Source organism: Hippoglossus hippoglossus, chromosome 21, assembly GCF_009819705.1.
Source record: "Hippoglossus hippoglossus isolate fHipHip1 chromosome 21, fHipHip1.pri, whole genome shotgun sequence".
Taxonomy (NCBI): Eukaryota; Metazoa; Chordata; class Actinopteri; order Pleuronectiformes; family Pleuronectidae; genus Hippoglossus; species Hippoglossus hippoglossus.
In genome coordinates this window covers 5,956,602-5,979,425 of record NC_047171.1, presented here as the reverse complement: position 1 = coordinate 5,979,425, position 22,824 = coordinate 5,956,602, and the positions used below count along the sequence as shown (strand labels likewise).

Here is a 22,824-nt window from a genome sequence, read left to right as displayed (position 1 = left end):
AAAAACCCATCTGGGACACAGAGCTCTCTGCAATACTTGAGGTAATGAGAGCCAATTAGGGATGAAACAATCATACATTTAGATTCACCCAGACGTCTGAAAGCAAACTTTACTGCTGAGGAAATTACCCCCACACACACTTCAGCATCCTCACTGAACGGGAGGACTTCCTATGGTAATTAGAAGCAGCAACTGCAGCAGTGGTTGTATCTGGTCCTGCATGAGGAGCACTTCAGCCAAAGTGCAATTTCCAAACCATGAGCACTCTGCACCCGAAACAAGAAGGTTTCAGAGTGAGGGAGACAGAGGAAACAGGGTGACACTGCAGGAACCTTGTGATGTGGCTCCATTGAACATCTGACAGGTGGTTCACGAAGATCTTGACAACGTCTTTGTCTCCACGAGTGTGCTGCTTGATAAATTGATGATTGTCTTCTCTGCAGGAATGAGCAGGGTCAGTTTAAAACAGGAGACAGATCCACTGTCCAGTACATTGTTGTGGCAGAAAACCTGTCGGCTGTACTTTCTGAGAGTTTAGATTTATCTTCATTAGCCCGTGAGGTTGACAGTAGAATGGAAACATGGGAATGAAGCGGACGGCGTGATTGATGATACATCATTGTGATAAGAATTAGCTATAATCCCAGAAACCATTTTGTACTTCGATTTTTTTTGTGTATCTCAGGTCCCATCTGTTAACATGGAGGGGGAGGGGTTTATGACCTGTACTACAACCAGCCACCAGGGGGCGATCCAGATGTTTTTCTTTGTATTCTTACTCAATGTGGCCTGAAGCCTTGGACTTCTTCCCCAGTGAAGATGCTTTTATTCCAATACGCTCAAATGCATCTCACTGTTTTCCTTTCAAATGAAAAGTGAATGTGATCATAAATATGTTTTACCTCAACCTGAACCCCCCCCCACACACACACACACACACAAATCTCCCGGTGCCTTAATGTGAATTTGCTCTGATAATGAATTCATAACAGTCGCTGGTCTTCTTCTTCGTTTTCTTTTCAGGCGTCTTCACTGCACCAGGAACTACATCCACATGCACCTGTTTGTGTCCTTCATGTTACGAGCCGTCAGCATCTTCGTGAAGGACAAAGTCGTCCACTCCAGCGCTGGGCTGCAGGACTTTGACTCCGCCCTTTTGGACAATCTGAAGACAGTTAGCATAGCATCTCTGGACAAGTCTCAATACGTAAGTTTGACTAACTAGTCAGTATATTTGTTCCACAGGGAAGCATGTGCACAAACAGGAGGATAAATGTATTTGTTCTTGTCTGGGATTTCGTTTTTTGGCATCAACTTCATCAAACCATTTTTGTTTTACTTGTGCCAGGGTCCGGACATCAGGAGACATTCACCGCCTCAGTTATCGCAGCCCAGGCTTCATTATTTTTAAACACTCTACGGAAAAGTGTGTCTTTTGTGGCTTCCACCTCCGACACAATTATTTCAGTTTCCCCTTTGGGGCCATTTCTTATAACTTCAACTTCTCTGTTCAGCCCCCCCGCTCTCAACATAACAAAGAGATGTCCTTATATAATACCAGTAACTGATATTTCTTCAGTTTAATCAAAATGCACGACTGTGATACTAAAGATTTAAAATGACTATTTCAGGAGATGTTTATAGAGTGAAAAAATAGAAGGAAAACTTTAGAATGAGATGAAATTAATAATAATAATGATAATAACTTGATTTATACAGCACGTTTCAACACAAAGTACAAAGTACAAACAGGTTAAAATACAGAAGGAAGTTCATACATAGTAATGATAAAACTGATAGAGATTAACGACCAATAAAAGCCTGGCAGCCAAAGTAACTTCAGGAATATGGTTTTGTTTTAAATGTGTTTTGATTGAAATTAATTGTGAACAACAGGGAAATCGACCTCGGTGCATAGACCCCGGTGTAAAGTGAAACACCAGTCCGATGAATTAGGTGGTGCGGGGGTGGAGGTGGGTCCCTAATTGATCACAGGACTGAACCGACAGCTGAATGACAGGAGGGCGAGGTGACATTTAAATCTTTGACAGCTTACAAGGTGTCAGGTTGTGCTTGTGATGAAAAGAGAGAATGAGCAGGTGGAGGTTAGAGAAAAACATTAACAGTCCTGTCTGCTCAGCTCCATATGTCACACATGCTCAGGCTGATGTTACCATGGGGACAATTTAGCAACGTGGCAATTCGCCCAGCGTCTTCAACCCTGCCAACAGTGAATATGCATTTATTCATGTTCCCATTGATTCCTTACGCTTGTTGATATCTCTATTTAATGTCGTTTAATTTCATCAAAGTGAGCCTGAGTGGTGTGAGACATAATCTGGCTTTGAACATACACTGCGTTTATTTATTCACTGTGTGTAAAGTGGCACATATTGATATGCTGAATTCAGTAATTAGGAAAAAACACCTCCAGAAATAGAATTCACTGCATGAGTCAGTTTTTTTTTCAGGTTACTGTGAGGTGTGAGGTTTGCATTATAAACACATATCCCGAGGCAGCGAGCAGAGCCGGTGCTTCAGTTTGCTGATTAGATCCGTACAAACTGTTTCTGTTGTTGGATCTGACAACTTGAGGGGAAACATGTTCTCAGAGCTGAGGACGTTGTCTGTTTTGGATAAGAATCATGTTCAATTTCCGTTCTTTTAATACAGATCAATCATATCCTATGATAAGGGGTAAACCTAACCCCCATTTGGGATCAGGAACATTTTTTATCTTTCTGTAACATTGCAAGATCGGGCTTATTTCAACGTTTTTGTTGACTTCTCCAAGAATAATTAATGGATCTTGATGTTTGAGGGACTGATATTTATGAGTGTGTGAGATTTGGTGCAGATCCAAATAAATATTTGGACCATGTGAGTTTAAATGTAGTTTAATAAGGTGTTAAAGCTGTTTGTCCTGGGCTGAGGTATGAGCTCTACTGTGTGCTACGCTAGTTGCATGCTTATCTCTCACAACTCATTCTATTTCTGAAATGAGATCTGTTGTTAAATGTGTGCGACAAACGTCACGCTGCAAATCAGAATTTGCTGGTTCTCATTAACATGAACTCTTCTTCATCGTTGTGCAAATTTATTCAGCGAGGTTCAACAGAATGTAACTCAATCACCTACTCTCACAGGGGGAACCTGTGATGCCAGTACAAATAAGTGTGTGATTAAAAAGAAAGGTGTTGATGTTTCGTTATTAGATCGGCTGCAAGGTGACCGTGTTGCTCTTCATCTATTTCCTGGCCACCAACTACTACTGGATCCTGGTGGAGGGCCTCTACCTTCACAGCCTCATCTTCATGGCCTTCAGATCGGACTCGAGATACCTCTGGGGCTTCACACTCGTCGGATGGGGTGAGCAGCACACACGCACATTTCTCACAGCTTCTATTTAACTCCGATGTCACGGTGCAGTGTGATTAAACCGTCCGCTGAGACCTTCCTCCAACAACTAGAGCAAAGATGCTGAAAGTTTAAGCTGATGTGTGACTCATACTTGCAAATCAGCTTCAATTATCATGGGAGTTCATAATTAAATGCACAGTATACACAGTACAATGCATTAATGTTCGACTGAAGTAATTGTTTTTGCAGAAAGCCATATATTAGGGAACATTGTGCAGCGGTGACAGCAGCTTTCTTACCCTCATATATAATTTCCTTGTCCGTGGTCATTGAAATTCTTGATGCGTTTTGTGCGTAGCAGAAACCGAGGGTCTGGACAATGTGAAATTCTTACATTTCGCGAAAAGGAAGAAAATGAATTACAGACATAATGAATATCATTATCTTGAATGACAGCGATTTTGTAGCTGTAAGATATTTATCATATATATTCATCAGAAAATAAACATACAGATTCGAGTTTTAGAACATTTTGATGGTATTTATCAAACAGAACTGTCTGTACTACTCTGGGTTTTTTACTTTCCTTCCACATGAGTATGCGACACCGTGAAGATGTGTAGATGAAAGATTTTTATTTTTTCTTTGAAGCCACAAGAGCTCTCGTACTTGACTTTTGTCTCATCTGTGTCATATGTCTGCTTCTACTATTTCATTCCTCTTCAATGTCCATGAGTGCTGTATATAGGAGTATATTTAGTATATAAGACTGTGATAATAACTTGAAATCAATTAGAAAACAATTAAACAATTTACAGAGAATATGAACATTACTCTCACATTGCTTTATTCATAAAATGAGCTGGTTTTCAGGTCAGGGTGGAATGTGATAGTGAGCACCTCTCTCTCTTAGAAGGGGGCAGACAGAGGAACTTAGGTTAATGTGTTGCATGCTGACCAGAGGAGTCATATATTTATTGAGTCTGTTGTTTGGAGGAACAGCAACCCCTTGTTTTTGGTTTCCTGTGTGAAATGAAGGTTTTGGGTCATTTCCTTTCATTTCTTGGCTCAGTTGAAACCTGAAGCCAGGCCAGGAATGTCCGCTACATGTTCAAAGAATAAAGCTGGTGCTTCAAGTCCCGTGAGAAGAAGGCTGTGCCCAACCTTTTGAAAGAAAGTCTCCTGCCTGACTGTGGGGAGAGAGGTTGGCCGGCCGGGCTGTTTCCCGATTTGAGGTTGGCTGTAGAGCAACGTGCAGTCAGTGTGGAGAATGCTCACAGCTCTTTGAGTAAAAGGGAGGGAGACAACAAGCAGCTCGCAGAAAAGGGGAGGCGGCAGAAGGAGCCTCTTGGTGGACAGGCAGTAATTTGGTCACGATTGCCGACTCGCCAATGTGAAGGCGTTATGGTTCATGGTCGCAACACCCAATGAATGTTGGACGCCACCTTACAACTCCAACCTCCCCTGGCCAAGGGACCATGATGAATTAAGCTGCTTCATTTAAATGAGGTGCTCTCATTTAAAGTCTTACGCAGCCATAACACCTGCTTTTATGGTGAAATACGCTTTGTGCATTGTTGGTGTTACTACTGCTGATATCCAACACAAACTTAAATGTAGTAAAGTGTCTCTTTTAAAATCTCCTCGGCTTTTACCGATTTTTCTGCAGGACTGTTCACCTCTGAGAGATGGTTTGAATCATTGTTGTTCCAGTTCTAGCTATAATTAGCATTTGAAAGCTTATTCCTTAAAATTGCCCAAGGGAACCAAATGATCCAAATGCTGTGACTCTTTAAATCGCTTTGCAGATTGTTGCTGGACCTGCAGTAAACAAATCAAACATATTGAATCCTCAGTGTCTTGAGCCGCTGTTGAGCCAAAGTTCTTGCTCATGCTTTTGAAGGTGTAGCTAACTTTTTTTTTATGGTGTAAACCAGTGGTTTGGTCGATCTCGAAAACCTTCACTGGCGGAGCTGCTGGTTTATCTGCTGCATTTCCTTGAATACAAGTCGGATTATGTACTTAACCAAATGTCAGGACTCTACGGTATCAAGACGAGCATCTTCCGGTCTTGCGATAAACATCAAAGCCCATTGAATAGATAACGTTACATGACTACCTTTCTTTGTGAATATTCATTCTCGTACATTGAGCCTTTAACAGAAATTGCAAAAATAATAAATATGACCCTCCTAAGTGGGTTTTGTGGAAGATATCAGGTTGGTAGATCTCAGCTTACGTTTAGAATTAATAAGTGATCTTGGGCTTGAAAGAATTAGTAACCCCTGGTGTAAGTGATCACTAACCTATCGGATGTGTCATGTATTTGTGTAGCTCGCTGCCGACAGTGGAAACTTTAAAATGCAGTAACTAGGATTCGCTGCTCTGAGGATTGGGAAATCAAAGAAATAAAATTACTGCGGCTAACACAGCTGGCGGCTGGGATTAGACAGAAACCAGTGCATGTGAACTGCCGGTAAGGGACTGTGCATAAATTATTGGAGAACAGGTGCCACAGGTGATAAAAATATGCAGAGGATCACTATCATGCGAGAGCTTTTACTTTTCCCATCACAATTAATTTAGCTGCTAATGGGAGCAATATGTCAAGTTTGAGTTCTGTGGATCTTCATCTAATGAGGGGCAGGAGGGCATTGTTGTTAAACATAGATTTTATCCTCACCTCACCCAGTAATTAGTCCCTTAAGAAGTGGATGCTCATCCAGAGTCCAGGGCTGCGTTCAGCACGAAACACAACAAAACGCAAAACAATACGGGAGCTGAGAAGGACATCCTTGGTGTTCTGGTGGAAGACGTTCCTATAAATGATGTGGGTTTATATAACAGCCCTATGTGCTTAATGCTTTATACTTTGCTTTTACCATCTGAAACAGCTGCTTCCAACATCTTCATTTGAAACGAGCAGCTGCCACATTTACAGAGAATCCAATGTGTGCACCGCCTTTTTAATATGGCTGGGTTATGTATACATGTCGCTGCCGATTGGCCGAGGTCCGTTGCACCAGTTCTTCGATAGACGCCACCACAGAAGTGCGTCATCGTTATTATCTGCTTCCCAGTATAAAGTACATCTGCAAGGACTTTTGAAATTACTGTTCTTGAATTGAGATTTTACTTACGGTCCTGCATATATCTTTGTCAAGTTGTCCTCAGTGTATTTATAACCTTGTTATCTTGTGTTTTTCCATCTTCCAGTTGCCAGAATGTTGTTTACCACATGTGTAGTTCTGTGTTCTCCCCGGGTTTTGCCTGTTGGACTCATCTCACCTAGGTTTGGACTGATTTTCTGGATTACTGCCACTGCTCTCTCTGCTTTTCAACTGTTTTCTACCTCAACCCACAAAAAAGCCCTTTAATATTAGTTGTTTAATTAAATCTTTGTACTGTACTTCGCTGCCTCGACATCATATTGTGGGTCCTTCCCCTGTGTCTCAATTGTTTCAGATATATTCATGTGACTTGAAAGCGTGTAGCCTAGAGCTCATATCTCTAGTAAATAGCTACGTCCCAATTCAAGGGTTGCAAATGCCGGAGGCTGCATTTGACAAGGCTGTCACATTTTCAAATGCAGCCAAGAAATGCCTCCTTCCATTCCTGTGCAACAAAGGATCTGGTACTTCTCAGGCAAGCGTATCCCAGGAGTCATTGTGTACCTGTGACAAAGCTAACGAGCTAGTTATGCAAAATCTCTGAGCTGTTTCCTCCTCCACACACACACCTCTGTACCGAGGTATTGACCTTAACAACCTGGCTCTGTTTCTCCTCACTCTCCTGCTCTTAATCATGGACTCATACCTTTGACTGCAACAACTTATACATGGAACTGTACATGCAGACTTTAGTTCCCTACGATGGCGTGCTGCGTGTGATGTAGTGCGACACGTTGTCCTTCTGCACATGTGAGTCAGTTCAGGGCCATGACCAGTTGACATTATCGTCTGATGCTGGCCACATTTAAGAAATGATGTGAAGAGCGCGACAAGCTGGGAAATTCTCCTAATACCATATGTGTGAAATGCACTGGGACTGTAAAATGTGACTTTCACCATAAATGAGTTAAAAAAAACTCTGTCTGTGACATCAGCGTGACATCGTAGCTCATTGTTGATGTGTGATTTCTAATTTCAGGTGTTCCAGCAGTTTTCGTGGCAGTGTGGGCGATTGTCAGGGCGACACTGGCAGACGCGAGGTGAGAGAGAACCTGTCTCACTGTGTTTAATTTATCACTTTAAGTTGAGACACCAAGTTGTTTTTGAAAAGGTCAACAAGTCTAAACGAGAGGAGACACACGAGAGGAGACACAAAAGGTGTAATTAGTGCTTAATTAAACTGACATTTGAGTGATCAGTGAAATCCAATCACACATGTTGCTCAGTGGATGTTTTCATTTAAAGGTTGTCGCGTCAGGTATTTCTGAGCGGTGTGTCAAAATGAAGTCATCAGTCGAGCTGCTTCTTTCCTCTGTCAGTGCTTTTTCTTTTTCTCTTCTTTCTATGAAAAACAGAAAAGTTTGTGTCATTATTAATAATCTATAACAAAAACGAAAAACCCTTGCCTCCCTTTTCCCCTTCACACTGAATATAAACGTTCATTAGGAGCCAATTTACGACTTTTGAATGACACCAACCACCTTCTTGTTTTGCTGCTTCTGTATTTCCTGCTTCACTTGACTTCCTCCTCTCTTGTTTGCATCAACTGCAGATGTTGGGAGTTAACTGCCGGCAACATTAAGTGGATCTACCAGGTTCCCATCCTGACAGCTATTGGGGTAAGAGTGCGAGTGTGAAAGACAGAGTTTACCCTCCTTGTGAATGCACTTCGAGAACTTTCTAACACATGTGCAGCTTTTAATGATGGCAGAAATAACAAATGACATGAAGTTGTATTCAGAACTTGTAGTTTTCTAATCCTGAGTCATCCTAAATAATTTATCCCAAGCAGGAGTTGAAGCGAATAGAAATAAATATATGTACTTCACTAATGAGCAGCATCAGAAACCCCGAACAGCAAAATAAGCTTAATTACTAATGTCAAACAACAATATGACTTCATGGGATTAAAGGATTGTCATGCTACTATTGTCACGAGTTAATATTCATTCTTATAGCAGAAACACATAATAGTATTTTGAGATCATTGGGAATAGGTGGAATATCAGTTCATATCAGTCGATTTTGATAATTAACACGATCAATCTCATATTAGTATTTCTTACGGGTTTAAAGACTTTTGCTAATAAGGGAAAGTTGTAGTTTTAAACTCTTCTTTTTGAGCAGAGACTGATTAACACTTCATAAACAGAAAAATATTTTACTAATCTGAAATAAATCAAGTAAGTGTTGTACCTCCTCACTGTCCACAATGCACAAGTAATATAATGATATATATTAGTATATGTATACTAGTACAGTCCTTGTTCTAAACCTTCTTGGCTGTTCTCGTCCTGTGTTAATGCTCCGGAGCAACTTTTTTATATCTAATTTCGTTTCCTATTTTTTACATCTTTAATATTTATACTTGCCCATTCTGATTTATCCTCATAGAGATGCATGGTATGTGCATACAAAGTACTGTTTGTCTTGCTGGCTGTATGTATTCTGAAGCTGTATTTATATTCCCATTCAGACTCATCCGAGCGTAGGATTGAAAGGATGTAGATTCAGAAGAAAGCACAAGCCTCAATTTGCATGTTTTAAATTACACTACTTTGCCCTGGTCTCATTAGCGTCTCGGGTATAAATCCCATAAGTTGGCAAAAAGGGCAAAAGCACATGTTGTCTTCTTCGAAAATTAATAAGCATCCATATTTATTTTCTCCTGACTTGTGATGCGGAGACTTTTTTTTTTTTTGAAAGTTTGATGCAAGTGTTGGTATAAATATTTATTAAATTTACAACTAAAATCAACGTGATGTCCCTCTGGTTTACAATCTGTCCAGTGAATTTTTCCTTCAAGCAGAAACAATCCAGAGTGACAAAGGTTTGATGGGTTTGTATAATTTGTGACATTTCGTTTGATACGATCATTTGAAAGTGATTTCCGTCCCGTCGGCTACAATGACAGGACGTGAGGTTGTTGGTGTTAAACTTAGAAATGAAGAATTTCTCTCTTTTCTCGTCTTTTCAGCTCAACTTTGTCTTGTTCGTGAACATTGTGCGAGTCCTGGCCACGAAAATCCGAGAGACAAACGCAGGACGATACGACACCAGGAAACAGTACAGGTTGTACTAACTTGATCTATAACACCAGCTTGTTCGTAAATCATGTGCCAGTTTCATTCATCTGTATTCACTGTATGTGTTAAGCTGTCAAGGGGCTTCTGGGAATATGAAGTCCTATAGTTTAACTGCAGTTCACAAATGCTACTTCTGAATCACGGTAGATCATCAATGGTGAAGCCGTCTGTCGATGCCCAGCAAACGTTTCATCAACTCTGGGGTCGATGGCAGGTTTATGACACAGCATCTTCTGCAATAAGGTTTCAAATGACCGGCAGGTTGCACTTAAACCACAAAACATCCACATTTAAAGCCATTTTCAGTCCAGGAAACAATGGGGACGGGATTTTGACGGGACCACGTTCACAACAACAGAAAGGTCCCTGGAGCGTTCAGCGGAGATCATGTGATTCAGTTCATCAACACCAGCCTCAGCGCTGATCACCAACAGCTCTCGGATCTTGTTCTCATTCCAAGTTGACGTCTTTCCCAGTGTGTTCTCCATGTGTGGCTCCACTTTTTCATCCTGAGATATTCGTTCCTTTTTGTTTGTTTTTGTCTGTCACGTATTAGAAACATCATCAATGCACCGACTTGCTCACTGGGAATTATCTGCAGAATCTCTTGCTGTGTTCTCACATAGGCTCACTCACACAATGTCAATGTTTTTGCAAGAGGGCAGGGAAAACTCAGAAGAATGTCTGGAGCCTCTCGCTTGGACATTTGTGTTTTTTCACCTCCAGCCTGTTTCTGAAGTAGTTATTTATCTCTCCACAGCTCCCAATGGTCGTTGTGGGAACTGTTGGGTTTGGTGTCGACCTCCGTGATGATTTCAAAATTTGAAATTAAATAGAATTGAATGTTCTAGATATATCCCTAAAATGGCTTTAGTTAGTAATCTTGATGCATTCCCTAGCCCCCCCATACATTAACCATCTCACCTACTAAATGCCAAACACTTACTCATACGTAAAACTGAACTTGAAAACTGAGCCTTTAAACAGCTCTGTAAAGTTGTTTCAGAAATTGAGGGCTGGCCCAAATGTTCCCCACTTTCTCCAACTGATCCTCACAGAAGTGGAAGTTCACGTCTGTATGCTCACACACAGATGGGTATTAGCATCGCTTGGCATTTTTACATCAGCAATTATCACTTTTATTCTCTCCCGCCGATGGTGCCATCCATCTGTCAGATAAAAACATCATAATTGCAGTGTACTATTCAGGAAGAGTGGCGTTGTGCTGCGAGTGAGGTCGTTATTATCGCGTAGATGAGCAGAATATGTCAGAAAAGATGATAGTGATCAGGTGCAGGAAACTAGAAGCGAAGATGGAAGATGACACATTGTGTCGTACACACTGAAAAACTGAGGCTAGACTCACAAAAAACTCAAATAAGCAGGTGAGCGATAATAACTGTTGACAAAACTATTTCAAAAGAATGCGAATTGTATTCACATGCAGAGACTTGAGGGATCAGTTACAGGTAGTAACCCTGTACAGAAGCTAAGTCACCTGGATCACCCCCTGGTGGCTGGCTGCAGTATAGGTTATAAACCCCACCTCCTCCATGTTAGTGGATACATCTGCAGAACTAAAAAGTCTAAGTGCACGTAAAATCTATTTTTCCCAAAGATGGTTTCTGTAATTTAGGGTAGTTCTTTTCACACTAATCATGGATCATGATACCATGGCTCCACATCACTACTGTGGCTCCAAATGATGTCAAAAGTGCAAGATGGCAGCGCCCGTGTTTAGGATAATTTGGCAGAATTTTTGCACAGTGGGATGAGGTGGTGACACGTTGTCCATCTTCATTTAAAGGAGCCGGGCGGTTTTTACCTCCCAATCAAAAAGGAAGCTTCCATGGCCCCCGCTTTTTGCTCATTTTAAAACCTGTGTGTTCGTCTTATCACAGGTTTGCACCTGTTTTTAGCAAAATTTGTGAACTCTACAAATAATTAGGTGCGTGCAAAGCTACTGAAAATGATAGATGTATAACTTTACCTGTCGTGGCTTCAGTAATTGTCAGGTTTTTCATGTTCAAAGATGTTTAGTGTTATGCAAAACACTTGTTTCATCTTACATCACTTAATTGGGTAATTAGAAAAAGTCAAACCAAAGAAGTTCTGATAATGAATTCTCAAAACAAGTTATTTACCACAGATGATTGGACTCAAATTTCTACTAAAGTCTAGAAAGGTAATTACTAAATGATGATAAAAGCGTCTGAATATTTGATTGCACTGAATTACCAGTTTTAGGCTCAGTCCTGTTCTCATTTACATATATATGGAATGTGAAGAGAGGGAGACAGGGTAGGATCATACTCCTGTATATTAACATTACATGTATGGTATTTGTTTCTTTTCTTTTCCAAAACTTAAATATATGTATATGTCCTGTGAGCAGTATAGTCGTCTTCAAGGGATTTTTATTATCTAGAAATGCTTCCTAGGGCTCTTCACAGGACTCCTTGACATCGGAGCAGAGACTTCAATGGATTCATCAGACTGCAAAGTAGCACTTCTCCCAGTATGATTTATGTGAAAACACTAACCAGAGAGCTGGACTCCTCATCTCCACTGTGAGAGTGTACGTTGCTTTCTGCAGACCAAAAGGGAAAAACTAAAAAACTAGCTTCCCATCAGGAAATAATCAGGTTAATTGCTGCATGTCCCAATCTTCCGCTCGTCCAGATGATTCTCATGCTCGCCAAGTGGTCACTGTGCTCCGTTGATGACTCTGTGGCTTTGAGACGTTTGCATCTGCATGTAAATCAGCCCCACACGTACACGTTCAGTTCTCCAATGTGTAACTGAAATTGCCAGACGTTGCTCGAAGGGATCACTGTGCACCTTCTCATGTGCGTTGATACCTGGATGTTGGATGGAAAGTGAGTGCAATTATTACGAAAGTGCTGAAAATAGATCTTATTTTGTAAGAGCCCGTGAGGGATTTCACATCCAAAAGTGAGTCAAAGCATCGAAGGTGAGTGAAATAGAAAATGTGCCTCCACCAGGGAATAGCCCCTGGAGAAAAGGGGGGGGGGGATTTAAAAAAAAAGATGAAATTCAATTCCTCGCCAACTCCATGATTCAGATGTTTAAGTGAGCTGTCTGCGTTCTGACTGAGGTCAACAACGTGTCAAAAAGCTGTTAAATGCCTCGGGTAACAGAGACTCAGTGTGTTAGCAGGATTTAGAGGCAGTGGGCTGAAAAGTGCAGTAGAGCTGATGTGGAACAGAGGAAGCAGAGTAAATTCTATAAATGAACGTTTCTTGTGCTTTTGTATCCAAGTCGGGATAATTGTCAAACTGTGGAAGGAGCTCGGAAAGAAAAATCATTACTAAAAGATAAATGGAGGATAATTCATTAAAAATGAACTGAATTCGCTGCTGAACTTTGTCCCTCCTGTCATAACCTTTAAGGTTTTGCATATTTATTAACAGAATACCGTCAAACATTAGAGATTGTGAAATGTTTCATAACATTTAATTGTAAGCAGGTAGAATGACATGTTACTGTTAATGTGAAGCATTTGCCAATTATAACAACTATAGGAATATTTTATATAATTACAACGATCATTTACTATGTGGTCATTATCTTTCTGTCACAGTTGATGTTATACTTAATCATCTACTTACATTGTTACTTGGGCGGCTGTGGCTCAGGAGGTAGAGCGGGTCGTCCTCTCACCAGTCAGACAGTGTGTGGTTGATGTGTGTGGCAATCGACCTTGCCACGGGGCTCTCCCACACACAGCCAGAGACGGAATTGTTGCTTTTTAACATCTTTATTCACAAATAAACATAAATTCAAAATGCCAACTTAAAGCGGACTGGCTTTGCAGCCCAGTCCTCCACTCAGTGTCTGGGAGTCTCTGGATCCTCAGTCTTTCTGAGCTCCTTCCTGAGGTCTCAGTCCTGAGGCAGCGCCGACGCTGCCTTTTAAGCATGAGGACCAATCAGCTAACAGCTCTCACCTGTGCTGATTGATCCTCTATAGCAGGTGAGGGTGCTCTCCCAGCCCCCTCACCTCCACATACCTCCATCGCAAATTTCAGGCCAGGGATTTATCCCGGCCTGACCTACTCCCCCCCCCCCCAACGGACCAGGAGAGGAAGCCCATCCACCGCGGCTCTCCGGAGGTCGAGCAGGTGGGCGACGACGTACGCAGCGTCTCTCCGGAGGCCGGCCAGGTGGGCGACGCCGCCCGGGCGCCCCGGCAAAAGGTACCGGGCCTGCCCAGCCAGGCCTCTCCGCCGACAGGGGACCTGGGACAGGGGCTGCAGGCGTCGGTCTCTCCGCCGACGCAGGAACTGCAGGGGACGCTGGCTGTACCGCCAGCCTGGGTGCGGGGACAGGGGACGCTGGCTTCACCGCCAGCCTGGGTCCGGGGCCCGGGGACGCTGGCTTCACCGCCAGTCTGGGTCCGGGGCCCGGGGACGCTGGCTTCACCGCCAGCCTGGGTGCGGGGACAGGGGACGCTGGCTTCACCGCCAGCCTGGGTGCGGGGACAGGGGACGCTGGCTTCACCGCCAGTCTGGGTGCCGGAACAGGGGACGCTGGCTTCACCACCAGCCTAGGTGCCGGGACAGGGGACGCTGGCTTCACCACCAGCCTGGGTGCAGGGACAGGGGACGCTGGCTTCACCGCCAGCCTAGGTGCAGGGACAGGGGACGCTGGCTTCACCGCCAGCCTGGGTCCGGGGCCCGGGGACGCTGGCTTCACCGTCAGTCTGGGTGCCGGAACAGGGGACGCTGGCTCCACCACCAGCCTAGGTGCAGGGACCGGGGACGCTGGCTTCACCGCCAGCCTGGGTGCAGGGACAGGGGACGCTGGCTTCACCGCCAGCCTGGGTGCAGGGACAGGGGACGCTGGCTTCACCGCCAGCCTGGGTGCAGGGACAGGGGACGCTGGCTTCCCCGCCCACCTGGGTGCCTGAACAGGGCACGCTGGCTTCACCGCCAGCCTGGGTGCAGGGACAGGGGACGCTGGCTTCACCGCCAGCCTGGGTGCCTGAACAGGGCACGCTGGCTTCACCGCCAGCCTGGGTGCAGGGACAGGGGACGCTGGCTTCACCGCCAGCTTAGGTGCAGGGACAGGGGATGCTGGCGTCACCGCCAGCTTAGGTGCAGGGACAGGGGACGCTGGCGTCACCGCCAGCCTTGGTGCAGGGACAGGGGACGCTGGCTTCACCGGAGCTGTGCGGGGACGCGGAATCGGTGGCACGCCGGTCGCCGCCCGCGGCCGCGAAATTGGGGCCGTGCTCACCGCCTCCTTCGGCGCGGAGTGGCAGGCTGGAGCGGGTCCCAACCAGGCCGGCTGCCGCCCCGTCCGTATCGCCTCCCTCTCCACCTGCCTCAGGAGTGCCTCCATCCCCCGTCTGGTCCTGTCTCTCTCCTCCCGGTACGCCGTCACCAGGTCCTCCATCCTCGGTACCAGTTCCCATACCGCCTGCTGGTCCACGTCTGTGGCTGTGTGGAGCCCCACGTTGGGCGCCAGTGTGGCAATTGACCTTGCCACGGGGCTCTCCCACACACAGCCAGAGACGGAATTGTTGCTCTTCAGCATCTTTTAATCAAATAAACATAAATTCACGCTACAAACTTAAAGCGGACTGGCTTTGCAGCCCAGTCCTCCACTCAGTGTCTGGGAGTCTCTGGAGCCTCAGTCTTCCTGAGCTCCTTCCTGAGGTCTGAGTCCTGAGGCAGCGCCGATGCTGCCTTTTAAGCATGAGGACCAATCAGCTAACAGCTCTCACCTGTGCTGATTGATCCTCTATAGCAGGTGAGGGTGCTCTCCCAGCCCCCTCACCTCCACAATGTGTAATAGAGAAAGTGCTGCACTGTATGAATGTGTGTGAATAGGTGAATGGCAACAACTGTTCTGCGAAGCACTCGGGTGGTTTTCAAGACTATAAAGCTCCTTATAAATACAGACCATTTACTTTTACGACTTCCCATTCAATGGTTATTGTTCTCAGTCAAAAGGACGAATGAATCAAGCCTGTAAATGTGAAGCAGGTAGACTCAGCTCAATATCCGTGTGTCTGTTTCTACAGGAAACTGGCAAAGTCCACCCTCGTCCTCGTGCTGGTGTTTGGAATCCACTACATCATCTTCGTGGGGATGCCTCATACGTTCGAGGGGCCGAGCTGGGAGATCCGCATGTACTGTGAGCTGTTCTTCAACTCGTTTCAGGTACTTCCTCTCGTCCTGTCACTCGCTTAATACGTGGTGTCGCACTGTGGCCGCGGCTTTAACCGTTTCTGTGTGGAAGTAAAAGAGTTTCTGTGTGGAAGGAACCATCTTGTATGACTGCAAACATGTATCCCCAGCTGTTTACTGTGAATATGCTGTTTATATTGATTTTATTTTGAGAGTCAGAATAAAGTCTGCGAGTCATAGTCCGTGAGGCAGAAGCAGCTCAGTGACGAGTTGGAGTCAGTCATAATTTGGCCCTAAAGGTCAAACTATGTGTGTGGGTGTGATCTTAACATATATCACCTATATAGCTCAGCAGACTGTATTTGTTGGACAAAAAACAGTCACAGAGCTTGAATCAAAACTCACCAAGATCCTTCGTCTCTCCTCGTCTTCGGGTAATAATTAGTAATTATTCATAATGGACCCTTCAATGGATAAATATATCATATTCACAAAAACACGAGAAGCACTGAGGAGCACAGAGGGACGTGGTCACAAACAGGATGGATGACTCATGCAGAATCATTATCAGGAGTAAATGATATAAGTGAAGAGACTCCAGATCGGAGCAGTGAAGCAACTTTGGAGGAAAAAACACAAAAGGATTTGTTCCTGTTCGCAGCCTTAGATCCTCAGGTGGAGCCACCTGCTTTCATGTGATGTCGTCTTTTTATCAACTCTTTGTTTTACTTATTTATTTATTTACTATCACTGTCCAAATGTCTTCCAATTTTTATGTGACATAGTCTTATTTTTATTTATCTGAACACTCTTTGATCCTTTCACTCGTTCTGTTTTCTTGCAACTTTGTTTTCGACCAACGCTGTCGTCTGGCTTTTCTTGTCACGTTGCTTCCCGCCTATTGTTTATATCTCTTGTCTTTGCTTTCAGCTTTGCTGTCAAAGAACTTTGTAAACAAATGAATTAAGTTTATTATGATTTCTATAAGTACAATAGCTCCACACTTGTTCATGATGTATTGCTGTCAGTATTCTAAGTGTCATTCTATGCCACTGAACCATATTTAACTTGCTTTATGACATAGGCCACAGATTTTATGGAACAAGTTAAGACTGAGACTTAAAAAAATAAGAGTGACGCTTTGGAGTAAATTTGTGTTTCATGTTATCGGTATAATATGTAATAATTCTTTATCAAAATATCTAAAACGACTTGACCTACATTCATTATTTTATTGAAAATGTTTCCATCAAAGTTCAAGCCCCAGTTTTATTCATTGTAACGGGTCGTTTGATTTCTTTGCTATAACTTCCGGCGGATGCGATGTATTACAAAGGAGAAACCCAGTTGATTGAGGGACCCCTAGCAGCCAAAGTTACATAATATAAATTGAAAATAAGTATAGAGCTGAAACAAGGAAAAAGTCCAGCGTCTGAGGCTAAAAATCATCTACTGGGGGCCCCTCTTCAGCTCCAGGGGCCAGTTATAGAAAGTAGTGAGCCTTGATGAGGGCTGCGATGGGAAACCTCTTGTCCTTGTTTTTATCTGAGTTCAGTCAACCCCTCTCTATGCTCATGCTGACTTACATACGTGTCTGGGGAATAAAAAAACATCATGAAAAGAGCTCAGATCCCGCGGTTCACCATGGCAACAAGTAAATAAAGAGCAGAGCTTCCTCTTTAATCCAGTGGAGCATAAAGGACGAACGTGTGTCCGTGCACATTTACCTTTAAAAACAATGCATTGGTGAAAGACCCTGAACTGAATTATCACGTACTGTACATTTCACTCAGCGTAGTCATTATATCACACACTTTAATTCCTTTGAAGGGAATATATACAGAAAAATACATTTAATCATATTTAATTAATATTACCTGCATGATTTTTTTGGAACAACCAGAGATGTACGCTGTGTACTATTCTCAGGACTAAAATACAATATTCTCTCGCTTAGTATCTCTGTGACAGTCACATTTTCTTGACCCCTCCTCATATTATTCAGAGACTGCTTCGTTTTACAAGGATGTTGTTAAACTTTGTGTTGACTCCTTCCCTCTTTATCCCTGTCACAGTAAATGCTGCTGTAATGACTCATCCATTCGTCAGCCTACGGTTTTTCTTTACGACAACTTTGTGCGTCTGAGTTTGGTGAATCCAGGTCAGAAGATTCGTGAAAGCAACTTCACAAAAAGAAATAATAATAATCAAAGTGTCTCAGCGTGAGTCATTTTCAATTAAAATAACACAAAGTAGTTAATAACACGGCAACTTTAAAACTGAATGTTTTCAATCACACCTTTGATTTTAATATTTGGTAGATTTGTATCGTTTAAAGTGTTTTAGAACCTGTAAAACTTTTTAAAGTCTGATTTAAAAAAAGGACCAGTTGGATCTTGAAGAACGATGAAACTATAACAGAGAAGTTATTAATCCTGCTGCTTTTGTCTGCTTGCTAACCGACTACTCATTAAATGGCTGTGAGAATAAAATTGTCTGGCAGCTCCTTTTCTTCGATAATCAAATCCTCAGAAAAACACCAACACACCAACAGAAGCTCAGGACAAAGACAGACAGACAAAGTTATGGAGACGTTTCTCTTGATTTACTTTTGGAGACAAAGAGGTGATTGTTGGGGAAAATGGAACATCACTATTGTTTGATCTGTTCTCTGATGGAATGACATTGACCAAATGATTGAAATTCGTGGACTTCTGCTCTGATCTGAGCTTTTCCTTTTTTCTTTCAGGGTTTCTTTGTGTCCATTATCTATTGCTACTGCAATGGTGAGGTGAGTGGATACTTCTCTTAGGTAGATCAGGCCCAGGGGTTTAGAGCGCCTGGCAGCTCTGGCACTTTTTCAGATGACATTGAGTCAGCATTGGATGATGTGATTGACTCTGCTGAGGTGTGCAGGCTCAGCAAAGGATGTGGCCCTGAGGAGATTGTTTGGCTTAAGAGCGGAGGTGAAGAGACTAATGAAGATGGTAGAATGGATTGCTCCTGAATTTGATGATCCAAAGTAGGTAATGGACCTTTCGTTCCCAGGGGACGTAACACAGAGGCAGATCATTATTAATCCCAAGCTCCGTGGGCTGCGATCAGCTCATCACAGCAGCTTATGAAAATGTTAAAGGCTTCTGTGATTGCACAAAACTCTTGTGAGATAGAAATACTGCTGCTGTTTGAGACCCGTGCTCAAATGTCTCATACACTTTATATTTAGATCGTTGGCTGTCAGAATCACCATTTCTGCCATTTTTCTTGCCTTTCTTTAAAGCATGTGGAGTTCTCATCCTCCAAGACCTTTCTGTGTGACTGACTTCTGAAATTCAAACAACCAAAAATGAAATGGAGCATGTTTTATTTTTGGAGTGAGAGCTCCAAAAAGGTATAATTTTGATATTACCGGTGAGCCAAATGATTCTTGTAATGTCAGTGGGTCTCAAGACACAATTGGCCAATCCTGTCGTCTTCATCGAGCTGCTGAGTCTGCCGCAAAAAAAGTAGCCTCATTGTGTCTAAGTGACTGTGGCAACTTACACGCCTGTAAACACATTGAAACCACCACAATTTTCCGACTCCGCCTGTGATTTCACATCTTTTTTGGGAGTTTTTAAGAGAGACCCGCGACAATATCACATTCAGATTGTTTGGTTTCGTTCGAAACCCTGCACTCGCACTCACATCGCCCCTGATTGGGCTTAGATTTGCTTTGCTTCTGCTCAAACTGCGCCTACACTCAGATATTATTGTTGCTTCTGTGAGTGTCCCGTATGGATGGTAACTTTAACTGCGTTCATGCACTCCCGCCCTCCGAGGCGTTACTGTTACACCGGCTTTCCTTCGTTGTGCTTGAAGGAAAAATGACGACACCTTCATGGAGCAGGAATCCGGCAGAGCGGCAAAAGTTTTCTTTACATTATGGGAACACTGACACTGGCAGAAACACTGATGCTTTCAACATCACCCACAATAAGAGGGGGGTCATTTAATTTGTCTGAACGCAGGAAATCTGTTGACGCAACAAACCCTGAGTGAAAGCCCACAGTTTGAGCACAAGCAGAGCAAATGGAAGCACAAGCAGGGGATATTTGAGTGAAAGCTTTCCAAAATCTGAACGTGAAATCAATAAGTCCTGCTCTTAATCTGAAGGAGCACGCTCTTGAATAAAGATAGATATGAACGGCTCATTCTAAACTAATGAAAACACAACAATTCTTATCGCCAAGTGATTTCACACTAAAGAAAAAATTATTCTGACTATTCCATTCCATTTGTGCAAATACATCCCCCACTAAGCCCCACACAGTTGACATGTTAATGCATTGTTTGAGTCATTCAGCCCACACATGTTATAGCCTTTCATCACCCTGACAGCACAAAACTGTAGAGCGCTGTTTCCAGCAAACGAGTTCAGGTCAGCGCAGTGTTTGCTACCTACCATAGCATTAAGTGCCTGTGACAGAAAATATAGTATATTATATACACATATTATATATTATTCATAACAAAGACTAACTGAAGTTCAAATAAGGGTAAATATTGGACTCAGATGACGTGACCAGAAACATGACTCCAGTGGGCAGCTTCTGTTGCTCTATGTTTGCAAGGAGGCGATTTGTTTACACTGCATAAATTAGGAGTGAGTATGTCTGAGTTATGATTCCAACAAGACTCCCTAATTTTTCCAACCATTGAAAACATTTACGAATCAAGATAAATCAGATATTTAAAATGTCATATCTCAAATGAGATGTCAACTCTACACTTGTTGTGTGATCTGTTTGTGATAGAATTTGTCCTTCCCACTCCCACAGGTCCAGACAGAGATAAAGAAAAAATGGACGCGCTGGAACCTGGCCTTTGAGTGGGAGGGCCCGGTGGTGTGCGGCCGCTACCGTTACGGCTCCGTGGTCGTGGGAATGAACAACAACAGCACCAGCAGTCAGTCCCACCTGGCCGGGGCTGGGCCTTCCACACGCTCCACCACACTTGTTTCAAGCCATGTTTATCGGCGCACGTGCCCCCCCGTGGTCAACTTGCACGCCACTCTCCCGGGTTACGTGATCAGCAACTCGGACCCGTCCATTCCTGAGGAACCTGAGGACAGCGGCCCCAAGCAGGTGGACGATATCTCGCTGAAGGAAAATATGCCTGTTCTTAATTCAAGTGCAACAGCTGAGGATGAGGAGGAAACACTGTAGCAGTTGTCTAACGTCCACGGAGACGTTAGAGACTGGTAATCTTCTGCAGGTGGAGTCATGTCAACCCATCACAGCTAAAGTAATTCAGAAGAGGTGATCTAAGACCAACAAAGTTTGACTGTGTACAAGAAAAGGAAAAACATCTAGAGCTCCATGAAAAAAAGACAAAATACAAAATACAAAATTATGAATGACTTACAAAGCAGCTACAGGGTCTGGATACTACAACTAGGCGTCACCAAAAGAAGGATCAAATGATCATTTGAACCTGAGCTGCTGTTGTCTCAAGCTAATTTTGTTCATTCACAATACTGCCTGCTCTTGATGGACGATGCAAATCTCTTGTATATGAGCATCATTTACAGAAGTCACAGTTCCACCCAGCAGCCTGATGGGGAAAAGGGGCCCATCCAACTGAAAAACTTTTAAATTATCTTGACTTTGAGAAGCGTCTGAAGAAAAAGAAACACAATGATTGACTGAACAGAACAACCCTTGTTTTGTCTCAGTAAAGTCAACATCATAGCACCCACTACTGTCTCCCACCAGCAGGAGGCCAGTCGGCAGGTTGGAAAAGTCGCTGCTGCATGTGTGTGAAACTGTGGTAGTCTCATTTTATTTCAGCATTTCCGATAAAGTGTACTTTACCTTCTGTTACATTGATTGTATCAAACGTGAGTTCCTCCAGCTGAGGGTAATGATAAGTGACAAAAAAAATACCACATTCAAACACATGAAAATATAAGAAAAACTAGAACAACCACCTCGTGATTTTTATGCACCAACTAGTCAAGTTGAAGTTTACATCTATGTGTGTCCAGACTCGTGTAATGTGTATATATATATATATATATATATATATATATATATATATATATATATATATATATAGAAGATAAAATGGCACTTAAAGATTGAATGAAAGATGTTTAGTCTATTATGTCATAATCACTGCATGAATTCTTGAGTTATGGCCAAAAACTGTGTGTTGTGGAGTCACGGTGACCTTGACCGTCACCAATCGATCTTTAAATCAGGTCACTTCAGACCAATTGAATGTTTGTGCCAAGCGTGAAGACATTTCTATCGTTTTCGACTTTAAGACCGAGTTGAAATGCAAACACTGTTGACTTTTCAATGTCTCACTTGTGCACAGACACTTTCACACTTCCATCATGCAATGTTTACACCTTCTTAGAAAAAGCCACGGAAATTGCCTCAGTCCACAGACAGAATTCGGGGGAACATCCCACGTGACAGTAAAGCAGCAGTAAAATCATCACTTTTGTATTCTCGACAATCAGATTGTGCTGACTGTGAAGGGCTCCGTTTGGTGAAGGGTTTGATGTCTGCTTTGTGGATGCATGTTTGTCAGCCAGTTAAATGCAGCGCTTGTCACAAACAGGATCTTTGTTGTACACGGGCCTCTCCTGCCCCAGCACAAGCTTTAAAACGTAGAATTGAAAGGTTTCTTTGTAATTTTATCTGTCTGTGTCCTAAATGCAGCTGTTCCCCCCCCTCCCTGATATCTGTTTGAGTCTTTCTCTCCCTCCACCTCTACTCCCAACCTCACTTCTCTTTTATCTGCTAATAAATGTTTAATGTTTTCAACAAGTACTCTTGTGCAATATTCTAGTTGGGAATTGATAGAATGCGATTGACAAATTGGCATCTGAGTGTTTAACGATGCATGAGAGTCTGCACAGTAGTAATTGGGGGATGGAGTCGTGGTAGTGATGTCCCGTCGACCAATCGTGAGTCAGTCTAATCTGTCAGTCATGACGTATCACCCCATTTTTACACCTTTAAAAAATGAATTAAAACCAAATTTACTGGAAAAACAA

The 22,824-nt window shown here is 43.1% G+C and overlaps 1 protein-coding gene across 1 annotated transcript in view; it reads left to right on the top strand.

Annotated features, from left to right (window-relative positions):
- The window catches only part of pth2ra (parathyroid hormone 2 receptor a), a 37,142-nt gene extending 16,028 nt beyond the window's left edge, over nucleotides 1-21,114 (top strand). Inside the window, exons 6-13 of the mRNA XM_034574916.1 lie at nucleotides 1,024-1,207; nucleotides 3,216-3,369; nucleotides 7,510-7,570; nucleotides 8,083-8,149; nucleotides 9,508-9,602; nucleotides 15,668-15,806; nucleotides 18,523-18,564; nucleotides 20,594-21,114. Of these exons, the coding sequence (XP_034430807.1) occupies nucleotides 1,024-1,207; nucleotides 3,216-3,369; nucleotides 7,510-7,570; nucleotides 8,083-8,149; nucleotides 9,508-9,602; nucleotides 15,668-15,806; nucleotides 18,523-18,564; nucleotides 20,594-20,980 (1,129 nt within the window). The 3' untranslated portion in view covers nucleotides 20,981-21,114. The remainder of the gene's footprint in view (nucleotides 1-1,023; nucleotides 1,208-3,215; nucleotides 3,370-7,509; nucleotides 7,571-8,082; nucleotides 8,150-9,507; nucleotides 9,603-15,667; nucleotides 15,807-18,522; nucleotides 18,565-20,593) is intronic.
- The last annotated feature ends 1,710 nt before the right edge of the window (nucleotides 21,115-22,824 follow it).